This window comes from Barbus barbus (assembly GCF_936440315.1).
Source record: "Barbus barbus genome assembly, chromosome: 19".
In the NCBI taxonomy this organism is placed as follows: domain Eukaryota; kingdom Metazoa; phylum Chordata; class Actinopteri; order Cypriniformes; family Cyprinidae; genus Barbus; species Barbus barbus.
In genome coordinates this window covers 12090461-12104871 of record NC_136747.1, presented here as the reverse complement: position 1 = coordinate 12104871, position 14411 = coordinate 12090461, and the positions used below count along the sequence as shown (strand labels likewise).

Here is a 14411-nt window from a genome sequence, read left to right as displayed (position 1 = left end):
GTGGTAAGGAGAGGAGAGTTTGTTTGATTGTGAATTAAAATGTCTGTTTCCCAAACAGAGATTACACTAAAAAACAAGGTAATGCCATTTTGTTTTAGACATATTTTCTACAATTGATTTTGCAATCGGAATATTGTGATAATTCAGTATCATGGAATATGTCAAAGTACAGAAAATTACTACATGATGTCTTCACTCTACAGTAGTACTGCAGTACATTTTGTAATGGTAGTGTAAACAATATGTCCAAAAACTCTTCACATTTTACTATTCTTACATTTTTACAAATCCCTCTCTAAACCATTTAGACAGACAGACAGCAAAAAAAATAAAAAAATTTTATGAATTTTTGCTAATATTTATTTATTTGCAACAACAACACTACTGCTACTAATTATTATTATTATTATTATTATTATCATTCAGTTTATTATCATTATTGATATAACTAAAATATTTTAAATAATAAATTACTCTTATAACTATTATTAATGCTATAATTAACATAAATATTTTATTATTATTATTATTAAGTTTTTACTTTTAGTCATTAATATTTATTATCATTAAGGTAATAAACTTCAAATTATTATTATTATTATTATCATTATTATGATTATTAATTTATCATTATTGATATAATTAAAATGTTTAAAATAACTACTATTTTATATTATTGTTATTCTTATTATAATATTAATGCTATAATTAACATAAATATTTAATAATAGTTTATTCTGTTTAGTTATGTTTATTATCATCAATATAATAAACTAATAATAATAATAATAATAATAATAATAATTATTAGTGGTAGTAGTTTATTATCATTATTGATATTCTTTTATATAGTTATTTTTATAATTACATTATTAATGCTATAATTAACATAATTATTTTATGATTTTTATTTGATTATTCTTAGCTATTAATATTATCATTAAAATAAAGCATCATTAAATTGTTTTACAAATATTTTAATAGTTTAAGTTGTTGTTGTTATTTATTATTATTATTATTATTATTAAATATCTAAAATAATATTTTTATATGATCCTTGTGTAACATGCAAAGTGTGCAGCATTGTCTGAAGCGGTGTCTGAATGCACTCATTTTCACTCACACTTTCCTCATGTGAATGGTGTGACATTCGCTATGAATAGTGAGCGAGTCAGCGGTTTTGCACAATACATGCATGAATGTGTAGCGTGCCTGTTGCGTTGTTCGTCATGCTCTCGTGAGTTCAGTACCGAGGCGAGATAGACGTCATGATAGACGTGAGCACAGTCCCTATCTCCAATTTCCCCTCCTCTCCTTCCACACTGACAGCTACACTCAGTTGTCGTATGAAAATGTCTCTTGGTATCATTCTGACGTATACATCATTACTATAGCAACCGATGGAAATCCACCAGATATTGACTATGTATGCGTGTCTCAAAACGGGACCCGCAGTCCTGTCTCTCTAGAAGGGTTTGTAGGAACAAGGCACAGGTCAGACCTGCAGGGTAGAAATGAGAGACGACCGGCATCGCTCAGACAAAGAAAGTGAGTAGTAGTAACTCAGTAGCTGTCTCGCGTTTCTTTGTTTCACAGCACAGATAAAGCTCGCTGTTCCTTTGTAGCCCCTGTTGGTGTGGGCCCTCTGTGCTCTGGGGCCCTTTGTAGAGGTATCAGATGAATCACTGGAGGGCTCTTTTGAAATATATACAGGACGTGGGCAATCCAGTGAAGCGAAAACTGGTGAGAGGTTGAGGACCTATATGTTCTCAAAACATGCTATTACCATGGTATGTGTCCCAAAAACATTGAATTGCCGTGGTACATGTCCTAAAACAAGATAATACCATGGTACATGTTTTGCAACATGTGCCATTGCATACTGTGTTTTTAGGACATGGCTTTGCAATGATATGTGTCCAAAATCATGGTATTGCCATAGTACATGTCCTCAAAGCATGGTATTACCATGGTATGTGTCCCAAAAACATTGAATTGCCATGGTACATGTCCTAAAATATGGTATTGCCTCGGGCTGTGCAATTAATCGAATTCGATTATCATGCACATCTAGTCAGTAAAACCGGTTTCTTGATTAGTAGTTAATCGCCATCACCTGCTTTCAAATGGAGCGGGAATTACTACACCGAACCGTAGTTCACTGACAAGCTAGGCAATTTCGTGTTCATAATCGAAGGTGATTCGTCTGCGATTTATGAACGCGATCTTGTCTGTGAACTACGGCTCTGTGTAGGAATTCCCGCTCCATTTGAAAGCAGGTGATGGCAATTTACTGCCAATCACTGAACCTGACGAGATGCACATGATAATCAAATTAATTCGATTTAATTGCACAGCCCTAGTATTGCCTAGTACATGTCCTAAAACTTGATAATACCATGGTATAAGTCTTATATACAATGGCAATACTATGTTTTGTCTAGAAACCTCTGTGATACTAATGTGCAGTATGGTAATGAGAGTATAGTGCAGTTGTATAGTTCCTCAGCTTTATTTTTTCTCACAGTGAAGGCTGAATGTTTTGAGGGAACTGGTGGTGGACAAGGCCACAGGCCAGAATGATTGATTAATTCAGTGGGTTTTACAGAAGGGATTGGAATGGAAGAGCAGGCAATTCTGTGTGTGTCCCTGCCCCCATCAGAGAGACAGAGACATCTCTAGGCCTGCCTGTTTAAATGACTGGACTATTAAACCCTCTGAAGAAATCAAACCCTGTCTGTCGGTCTGTTTTCTTCTCGGTTCCTTTCAACAGCATTATTGTGTAGGTTTAAGAAAACATGTCTATCAAAAATGCAAATTTGTTTCACTTTTAATTCATCTTTTGTTTTGTGGAACTTTTTGATGGACAAGACATGAATGCTTTAGTGGAAAAAAAAAATACTTTAATAGACTTGGTTTGGTGAAAGTACCTTACATGGTTGTTGCTTGTGTCCCACTGGCTTTGTGGTTGTATCCACATATCCAGCATTTCATGCTACTGTTATGTCAACATACAGTGTGGAATTAAACCACTTGAATGTTGTAATAGCTTTGTGCATGAGTTTTATTTTCTTGTAGTGCAGCCAAACCTGTGAAACCTAGAAAAAGTAATGCATACATATTCAAAAAATAAATAAATAAATGGAGTGGTCCTCAGTCTTATAGCACTTTCATGACCATATCTTTAAGTAAATGCTCAACACACAGCCACATTAAAGTCAAAAGCATGAAAAATGTGTTCTCCTTCATAAAAATAAAACAAGAGTTTGATTAAATGTTTGACTTCATGTTCATGCACTATGCTAATGAGTGATAGACCGAAATGTTCAAAAAAGTCATTTTTGTTATCAGCCTAAATAGTTTTGGAGGGCCCAAATCGTTGACTGAAATAGTTACATTTAATAAATTTAATTAACGTTTTTGTGGATACAACATGGATAAACTACCACAGGTAAACATGTCAGCTGTGTGGATGCTATACTGTATTAGCGATATTGTTTTTTCATTTTTGATCAATACTGATATCGTGATATGGCTTCTTGAATGTCAAAATCAACGTTTGTTGATGCATGAACTTCACTAAACACTGTTTGTAGCGCTCCTGCCATTCAATAATCGCAATAAACTTTGTGCTTTGTTACTTTTATTATGAAACACAGTCCCAGATTTCAAATGCAGTTAATTTATCATGACATGCAAAAAATACATGTGGTTTTGACGCTCTTTAATGTGGCTGTAGGCTGTAACCACCTCAGTTCAAGCAGCATGTGAACCGATCATCTCTTCCTCTTTACTATTTACAGTAAGAATTAAACATGAATAAACGTTTGAAAGAAACTGTTTACCCATATGTATCATTTCTCATGATCATTCAGTGTTTCAAAATAAAGAAATGCATACATACATGCATACATAAATATATAAGTGTATACATAAATAAATGGTTGCCATTTAAATAAAATTTCAAATGAACTCCTCTCTCTTAATTTATGTTTACAGTATCTCAAATCATATAAGACCAAAGGATAAAAAATACAACTATGTGCAGCTATTCTGTCCATTTGAACGACAGCTGAGAGCTTTACATAAATCCTGGTACTGAGATTTATTGACTTCTGTCAACTTGAAATCATGCCATCTGCAATGGGGAAACTTCTTATGAGGAATGAAACATTTCCAAGAGAACCACCCTCGAAAGTTGCAACCTCTGATGGAGCAGATGCCATAGCAACCGAGCCTGGGTAGTGTCTGTGGAGATTATTATGGGATGAGTCATGGCAGAGTGACATGGCAGCTTGTTTGAATGGGTTGAATGAATGCTTGTTTCACAGGCTGTGTGTGTTCTTGTTTTCTCTCCAAGAATCATCCCCATGCATTATGGAATGGGGGATTAAATATGTAACCGGGTTTATCCACAAGGACCAAAGATGATCCGCAGTTTCCTGAGTGACACGAGTGCTAAATAATTTACACAGGGATTTAACTTTCTCTTGATCGCCTCACCTAACCTTTTCTTGGAGAGGATTTTCTGATTTATTGTATTGTGCGATTTATGAGACTTAAGATGGTTATTCATCTTTAAAATGTAACTCGGATGATAACAATTTTAAAAGTATTATTCTTATTAATAATAATAATTCTAATTTAGTAAATATTGCAAGCCAGATACTTCAAAGAAAATTGTGCTGGAATTAACTTCTGTTAGTTTGACTACAGCTATAAAGAAAAAGCCTATCTTTTATAGTGCAAATGAATTTATTTGTTAATGTGCTTTAGAGAGAGACATTTTTGCTCATTTGCTCTGCTGCTCTTTATTGCTGTTTGAAATGGGTTAAAAGAAAATAGTCTATTTAATTTCAGCCAATAGAAAAGCACATTTCCCTTGCTCTTTTGAAATACAGAATTCAATGTACTGAATTGTATCACAATACAAAGCTGCAGTCAGCAATCCACCAAGACTGTTTATATAAACTAAACAGCAAAAATGAGTCATTTGTCAACATGTCAATTTGTCATCATTATATGACATACAACCATGAGCACATTAATATATGACAACCTGTGTTTGCATATCCCATGACTGCTCAACTTGGCGCACACTGTGATTTATATAGAACAACACTGTTGATTTTAGAAGAAACTTGTAACCTTAACAAAGCAAACTTTAGTTGTAGCTTATAGATTTTGGCAAATCATTTTATTCTGAAAAGCACATTTAGCTGAATAGGTGCTATATATTCTGTCTGATGGCAGTTGATCTCAGTACTTTTAGTTTAAAAGCAAAGTTCAGACATGAAAAAGGAAGCGTTTAAAAAACACACAAGTGTGTAGATCTTACTGCAGTAATTAAAATGTCCTGGTATCAGATGTCACAAAGGAGGAATGTTCTTGTTCAGAGTGAATCTCTCAGTGACACTGCACGAGTCAAAGCTTTGCATTCCTAAAATGCATTTTCAAGGTTTTCCAGAAGAATTCCTCAGTGTTAGCTCTTGCATATTAGCAGTACATTATCCAGTGACAGAAAGAGCTCTCTGTTCTGACCTCAAGGTCAAACTTTTGAACCAAATATTTGATGCTCGCTCAGTTGTTGTAATAGATAACAAGGAGGTGGATAGTAAGAAAGAGACCCATAGAGCATATAGATCAAATCAACAGCAGCACTCTGGAATCTAATCCAACTCTGTACTACCGGTAGTTTGAAATACTGGAATTGTGACAGTCTAGCATTGACTTACTACCAAAGTACTGCTATTTTTGACATCCATGCTTATACTATTTATTTATTTGATAAAAGAGACGTGTTTAATAAATTAGAATGCATAGTCTAACCCTAGCTTTCTCCCTCTATCTCCCTCTACAGGCTTGGATGAGAGCCAGGCAGTGGTGAGTGGCCACATCCTCCATCAGCGCAGCCATGCCGCCCCCAGCAGACATTGTGAAGGTGGCCATTGAGTGGCCGGGGGCCTTTCCCAAACTTATGGAGATTGACCAGGTCAGTGCCTATGGCTGATTTTGTCTTCTGTATATGCATCTACATGCATGTAGATGTATCTTAAAATAGCACATTTTTGCTTTTTCTCCCAAAAATGTACATTCTGTCAGTATTTACTAAGCTCCATGTTGTTTAAAACCCTTTCTTGACATAAAAGGACATTTCATGAGCACAGCTGTTGATATCTGAACACCAAAAAGAGACCCCTCAGTCCTTTAATAACTATGTGCTTCACAGAAGAATAAGTAATGTGGGTTTGGAAAAACATGGTGAATAAATAATGACTTGATTTTCCTCTTTGGCTGAACTATTCCTTTAAAATTTGAGAGAGAAGGCCCTGCAGTGAGTGTCTGACTGATGAAGACGATGTGCTATTAACACTATTGAGAGACAAACCTTGCATAAATCACCCTGAAGTTATTTATTCATAATTTGTGAAATTCTTTATTCGCTATTTACTTGACTCAACCGAACATTTGATCAAAAGTTGTACAAACTAATATCAGTGCAGCAGTACTATTGAGTATGAAGAGTGTTTATTAGTGGTAAAGACATAAGATTCCAAGACTAGAGGAAAAACTTTTTTTTGTTAATGTTTTGCTTTTTTCTCCATAGAAAAAGCCTCTCTCAGCCATCATTAAAGAAGTCTGTGAGGGGTAAGTAACAAACATTTTTTGTACGCATTCACACCTGCAAACTCATCACCTTTCAGCGAAATTTGCTATTGTGATATTAAAATAGTGATTTGTGCAAATCTGAGGTGTTTTTATTTGGTGGGGGGTTGAGGGGGGTTAAATCTATGTATGTAATGAATGTATATTTGAAGGAAACTGACTGTTTTAGTGGCATTTTCTTTTCATTTTACCTAGGGGTGGGTGATATGACCAAAATCTTATATCACGATATGAGTAATTTTCACAGTAATGTGTATAATATAGTTACAATATAGTTATTTTTGATTAAATAAGGTCTTCATAATATCAATTTTTGATACCATAGAAACCTCATAATTCTTGTCACCAGTGTCGACATCACCAAAAAAACAAAAAACAAAAACTAATACTAGCCTAAATAAAAAAAACTTATGCAAGACATGTATACAATCAGCAATTAAATAAGAAACTAATTGCAAGCAATAGGACAAAAAATCTACAGTATTACAAATAAATAAGAAATGCTACATACACTGTATAAAGTAATAAAATGTATAAAAACACTGCATATTTTTCATTGCGTAAATTAAATATACATTTCTTCTTATTAATGTTACAAAAGTGATTTAGTCAAGAACAGTGAGAGGTTTTCTCTTTTGTTGTTTGATTAACATGAATTACGGACACCAGGAATATTAGACTGCTGTCACTTTAAGAGCTGCACTCATCTAATATACTGTTACACGTGCTTTCTTTCTCAGCTGTTTGTTTTCACTTAAGACATAAATTGCTGTGTTTATGAGGATACTTGCAAAGACGGGCTTTTTTACACATACAAGGGTGTTTTTAATCATTCAAGGCCTATAAAGTGGCAAAAATAACTGTTCAATACTCCCACGCTCTCTGAAAGCGCTCAGAAACTCACTGCTGATTGTTTCAACAACTTAAAATCACTTGTTTTTAAACCTCAATGCTTAAAAACGCATGCAAACAATAAGTTTTCGTGACCATGTACAGGAACTTCATGTGAGCGTCTAACTGCGATAGAGACAATAGTCCAAAATCTCTACCAGTTGACAAATTTCTACTGGTTAATCATGTCTACCGGGATATCGCCCACCCCTAATTTTACCTCTGTGTATTGTCTAATAATTAAGTAGTGTTTGAAAGCGCAGCACTGCTTACCTTGAGCATCGTTGTTGTTTCAAAAGAATGTTGCTACCATTAAGATGTAGATTGTAACACCGTATCTGATGATCGTCTGAATTTTCTCTCGTTAGGTGGAACTTGCCAAACCCTGAAACCTTTGCCCTGCAGAATGCTGACTCAACCAGCTTCTACATCACTGAAAAGGTTAAATGCAAAATCTCAAAAAGAAGCTGTATTGCTAAGCTCAATAATTTAAAAAAAGCCTCATACCAGTGCATATGCCTCTTTTCCACTTTTCTTTTTTTTTCCCCAGAATCGCAACAACATTAAAAACGGCTCCATTCTGCGGCTTACTACGTCAGCTGTGAGTAGCACATTTGAGTTTATATACAGTGCCCTCCAAAAGTATAGGAACAGTAAAGTCAAAATTGCTCTGTTGGCTGTGGAGTCAAGACATTTGCAAATATGATTAAAAGATGAATATGAGACAAAACTACAGAATGTCACATTTTATTATTAGCCGTTTCAACACATACATATTTTACCAAATAAAAAGAACAGCACTTTTAGAGTCCATCCCACTCATTGATGTGAGCATAAGTATTGGGACAGTTGAACATAAGGCAGATATAAAAGATTAGAAGCTATTATTTAGTTGCAGATCCCTTGCGCACAATCACAGCAGTGAGTCTGTGACCCATAGACATCACCAGACTCTTGGTCTCATCCTTTAAAATACTTTTCCCAGCCTTTAATGCAGCCAATTCCAATTGTTGCTTGTTTTGGGGAGTTTCTGCCTTTACTCTCCTCTTCAGCTGGTGAAATTCACGTTCAATCGGATTTAAATCTGGAGATTGATGGGCAATCTAAGACTTTCCATTTCTTTGCCCTTATAAAGTCCTTGACTGAACTGGCAGGGTGGTTTGGGTCATTGTCCTGATGCAATATGAAACACTTCCCAATGAATCTGGTGGCATTTTCTTGAATATTGGTAGGCAAGATGGTTTTGTACCCTTCCAAATTCATTGTTACTGTCATCATACATTAAGTCATCAGTAAAGTTGAGAGCCTGTTCCAGAGGCAGCCATTTATGCCCATGCCATGACACCACCTCCACCATGCTTCACAGATCAGGCTGTATGCTTAGATTTATTGCAGTTCCTTTTATTCTCCACATTTTTGCTTTCCCATCACTTAGATAAAGGTTCATCTTTGTCTCATCGGTCCATAAACACAGTTCCAAAACTCTTCTGGCTCACCTTTGTGCTTTTTTGCAAACTCTAATCTTGTCTTTCTATTTTTGGTGCTGGTCAGAGGTTTTCATCTTGCTGTGTAGCATCTGTAATTCTGTGTCAAAGTCTCCTGAGGACAGTAGATTGTCAGAGCATCACTCCAGCTTTCTGGAAGTTGTTGGTGATTTTACAGACACGTCTTTTAGGATTCATTTTCACAGCTTTTATGATTTGTCTGTCATCAACTACTGTTGTTTTCTCAGCCGATCAGGTAGTTGTTGGTTGCTGGTGGTTTCCAAACTCTTGATTTCTCCATGCCCTTTGTTTTTGCTAGAGCTCTAATTGACTTCCTCTTTTCTTTTAGCATCCAAATTGCTTGCTTTTCTCTCAAAGTCAGCTCCCTCATCTTCATCCTGGTTTATGTGTGTCATCATCAAATGCAAGATTCAGAATGCAGAAGTAATGGATATAACTGATACGACACATTCCCTGCTTTTAATATCTGAAGAATTAATGCAACAGGACACAGCTGATCACTTAGAAAGACCTGTGAGGCAACTCTTCCAATACTTATGCTCACATCAGATAGAGGGATGAAACTCTAAAAGTGCTGTTCTTTTTATTTGGTAAAACATATATGTGTTGAAACGGCTAATAATAAAATGTGACATTCTGTAGTTTTGTCTCATAGTCATCTTTTAATCATATTTGTAAATGTCTTGACTCCACAGCCAACAGAGCAATTTTGTCTTTACCGATCCAATACTTTTGGAGGGCACTGTGTGTATTTTTGGAATCTCTAAAGGCTTTATCTGCAGGAGGGACCTCAGGGCTCTCAAAATTTCTAAATCCCTGGTAGCCCTTCGGGCAGGTACTCTTCAGATTTTGGTAGCCTGAAAATTAATTTAACTAGCTCAAATAAAATAAAGACCATAAATGTCAATCAAAAACATTTTCAATACACAAATATCAGCGAATAAAGGAAAGAGTTTTATTTGACTATTTACAAGGTATCTGCAGAATTCTTAAAAATCTATTTAAGGCAATTTGAAAAATTATTTCTTATACCATTTAACGTATTTAAAAACCTTAAAAACTCTTAAATTTAGTTGTATCAAATTTAAGGACCCGTGGGAGCAATGTTCCCTCAAATTTTTTTCTTGCTGAGCAAAACTTTTCTCTATTGGGCGGATATTTCGGGCACCTGAGCAAAAGCATTCTTTATACCAGGCCTGTACAGCACACACACAAATAAAGTGTGTAACTTTTAACTTTAATGTGCTATTTATATTTGATTTGACCCTTGATGTAACTAAATGATGTACATTTTAGGTGACCTGAGAAAACATTTTTACTGAACAGTACACTGCAGTTCAAAAGTTTGGATCAATAAAGTTTTTTAAAGAAGTTTCTTATGCTCATCAAGGCTGTATCTATTTGAAAAAAAATACTGAATAATATTTCACAAAATAATATAGTTTAATATTATTGCAATTTAAAATAAATGTTTTCTATTTTAATATACTTTAAAATGTAATTAATTCCTGTGAAGCAAAGCAGTATTTTCAGAGTCACATGATCCTTTAGAAATCATTCTAATGCTGATTTTTAATCAATGTTGGAAACAGTTGAACTGCTGCTTTTTTTTATATACTGTATTTTTTGGGACCTGTGATATATAAAAAAAAAAAAGTTAAAAAGAACAGTGTTTATTCAAAATATAGATTTTGTTACAATATAAACTATTCAAAAATTGAGTCAGAATTTTGTTTTCTTTTTTAAAGATACTTTAAAAAAAGTTTAAATAAAGTTAAATAAACTTTATTCAGAACGGATGTGTTAAATGGATAAAATTGATAGTAAAGACTTCCATTGTTAGAAAATATTTCTATTTTGAATAAATGCTGTTCTTTTAAACTTTTTATTAATCAAAGAATCAAAGAAGAAAGTAACACAGGTTCCAGAAAAATATGAAGCAGCACAACAGTTTCAACACCGATAATAAATCAGCATATTAGAAGGATTTCTGAAGGATCATGGGACACTGAAGACTGGAGTAATGATGCTGAAAATACAGCTGTGATCACAGGAATAAATGCTATTTTATAGTATAGGTATTAAAATAGGAAACCAATATTAGAAATTGCAATAATATTTCACTATCACTGTTTTTTTCTGTATTTTTTAAATGAATTGATGAGCCAGAGACTCAAAGACTCAAAAACAAGGTCAATTATTTATCAGGTTTATAATATAGCCCTAACATAATATATTATCAAAACAAACCATTTAAACTGATAGAATAGAATAGAATAGAATAGAAACTGAAGCAAAACTTAAGCTGAGATCTGTAAGTTAAATATAAAAAACGTGAACATATGAATTCTTCTATAGCCGTCTAAACATCGTTATGAAGTACAGTTTGTACAATACTCTTGTGTGTGACTGTACATGTTTCAGAGTTTTGTTACCCATCCTCCGCTATTTCCAGCACTTAATCAAGCCACTCTTCTTTAATACATGAGGACGTTTTATTTCACATGTCATTGCGTTTGCATTGGCTCTCGTGTTGAGCGCACCACAACCATTGAAGTATTCAGTTTCTACAGCGACTCATTTGGTGCATATCGTTCTCTTTCTATGAAACCTGTAAACCGCATTCACTGGTTTTAACTCTGTCGTGACATAAGCTTTATAGCGGTTTGCCCAAGCATTGCTATTCTTTCCCTTTTACTGGCAGCATTCAGTCAAATGGCTTCCCAACTCATTTTTGTGTGCGCGAGGCACATTATTTATTTTGAGCGGCCGCGGTGGAAGATTGAAGGGAACATTGCGTGGGAGCCCTGTATTTAAGGTAGCCCGTCGGGCAGGGCAGTGATACATTTTGGTAGACCGACTGGAAAACACAATAGCCCTGGGACGTCGGGCTAGCGATTTTGCGAGCCCTGGACCTGCCTTTTTTCCTCTGTAGCCCTTCCCCGTCCAGCTGGGGCCTGTAATCTTTCAGATGTGAGGGGTGATAGGTTACATTACCAAAGCTTCCTAAAGTGTCAGCAGCGGAGAAACATTCTTGCGTGACCTGTGAAGGCGTAAATGTGCCCAGCTGTCATTATTTTCTCTCTGCCGCTTACGGATTGGCTCTTTGTTATAAAAATGTATTGTCGTTTTGAAGCCGCATTATATTAGAATGAATATTTCATTCTGCTGTTCATATGACCCGTCTGAATTTGTGGATTGGGAATGATAATATTTAAAGCTGATGTCTGTGACATTTGAAACAGTCCCCTCTAGCATAGTGACAACTATGACTGTTTCTCTTCCTGTGATGTTCTGCACCAGCCGCCACTGATATTTAACAGTCATCAGTGCTCGGTACAGTTACAGTAGATTTCACAGAAGAAAGCAATTCTGTAGTGTTCATGATGAAGCATATATTTATAATGCTGTGTTTGGTAACATTAATGCAGTCAAGGTGCTTTTTTTAAGGTGATCAAAGCAAGTTTAGTTTGAAGAGAAGAGAGATGGAAATCAGATTGCAGTGGAGTTTTAAGTCAATTCATTAATTAATGCCATTGGTTTGATATTTTGCATATAATGCAGTTGTCATCTGTAAACCAATTGCGTTTTTTTTTAAATGTTTGTCATTTAAATCAGTTCATTTAAAATAATATAAGTCTTGTTGAATGTGGTCAGAAAAGATGATCACTGATCACTGAAAACCATTAAAAAAATTATATTTTATTCAAGTTAAAGTTTTTATTTTATTTTATTTTATTTGGTATTTGCCAAAACATTGCTTGTCATTTTTCATTAAGTTTAGCTTGATGTTCTAAAATAACTGAAATAAAAAGTATTAAAACATATATATTTTTATTCATTTTTATTATGCTATGTAGACATGAACAAAAACACAACTAAATATAAAAATTAAGATATTAAAGTAATTCAAAATATGAATGAAAACTATAATAGTGTCACGATGCTAAAATAATACTGGTACTCAAATGCAATGAAATTCATTCATCTTTGATTGTCATGTAAGTGTGTCTTAAGTATCCAAATACTTTTTTGGGGCCACAGCAAATGCAGAAATTTATAATACATAAACTAACTTTCATTTATTTGAATACAACTTGAAGAATAGTTTATATTTAGTCATCTGCATTGAAAATGCTAAATGAAAAATTGATAAATGCAGTATGTAAAAACCATTAGCTGACACACTGGCATGATTAATACTCTCTAATGAGGGAATGATTGTGGATTCAGAGAGGCAGTAATTTAGAGAAGTGCAGTCTCGCCTTCTTCCTTGAGTTGTGTGACTAAAAGGCCTGACCTCCTAAATGACGATCTGTCACACTCTCATTAACACGCCTCTTCTGTGGCCATGGTAACAGGCCCAGATGGCCCAGCAGCTGCATGAGCGCATCCAGTCGTCCAGCATGGACATGAAGTTGGACGCTCTGAAGGATCTGGCCAACTCTTCACGAGACATCACCTTTGCTCAGGAGTTCATCAACCTCGACGGCATCTCGCTGCTCACACAGATGGTGGAGAGTGGCACAGAGTAAGTAACTGTTTGTTCCTCTGGCTGGTTTTCCAATTACTATCTCTCTGTTACCATTACAGTGCTCTTGATATTCACTCATTTATGTGTCCTCTTAGCAGGGCTTAAGCTATTCAAACCTGAAAAAAAAAAAACAGCCAATGACTTGCACTGTTCTCTGTGATGAAGCCTAATCAGATTTCTCTGAAGGAGACTTCAAATCCCAATAAACTAAACTTGTAGATAAACGTAATCTACCATTCGGTCAGTAAGATTTATTTATTTATTTTTCATGAAATCGATACTTTTATTCAGCAAACACATTTATAAGGTTACAAAATATTTCTATGTAAATAAATGCTGTTCTTTGGAACTTTTTCTTCATCAAGAATTTTTTCAAAGTGTATAGTTTCCAACAATTGTTTTCAACATTGGAAATAAGAAATGTAAGAAATGATTTCTGAAGGATTATGTGACCCTGAAGACTGGAGTAACTTCTTAACAGTAATGTAGTTTTCTCAGAGAACAACAACAATTTGGCATCGATAATACATAATAGTCTTTAAATTCAACCCAGCAACACGCCTTCCAAAAAAATAAAATAAAAGTAACACCCTAAAACACAAAACAACACAATGTGCCATGTAACACAACACAGTGTCTCCTTAATCACAACCCAACGTTATGGCTTCAAACCAAACACAACAAAGTGCAAGGTCCTCAATCACAATACAAATAACAACGTGACCTCAAATACAAAACATGCTTTTAATCACATCAAAACACAACAGTGGGCCCATAAACACAATGAAACACAACTGTCCTTAAACACTTAGATG

At 34.8% G+C, this 14411-nt stretch overlaps 1 protein-coding gene across 7 annotated transcripts in view; it reads left to right on the top strand.

Annotated features, from left to right (window-relative positions):
* The window catches only part of LOC306884981 (engulfment and cell motility protein 1-like), a 93548-nt gene that overhangs the window by 32402 nt on the left and 46735 nt on the right, over positions 1–14411 (top strand). For 6 of the 7 annotated variants that reach the window (XM_079441267.1, XM_079441263.1, XM_079441266.1 and 3 more), the window contains exons 2-6: positions 5861–5992; positions 6608–6648; positions 7926–7998; positions 8108–8158; positions 13424–13593. In XM_079441267.1, the coding sequence (XP_079297393.1) occupies positions 5915–5992; positions 6608–6648; positions 7926–7998; positions 8108–8158; positions 13424–13593 (413 nt within the window). In that variant the 5' untranslated portion in view covers positions 5861–5914. Of the gene's footprint in view, positions 1–58; positions 79–5860; positions 5993–6607; positions 6649–7925; positions 7999–8107; positions 8159–13423; positions 13594–14411 lie in introns of those variants that run through there. The other variant, XM_079441265.1, reaches the window with a different exon arrangement.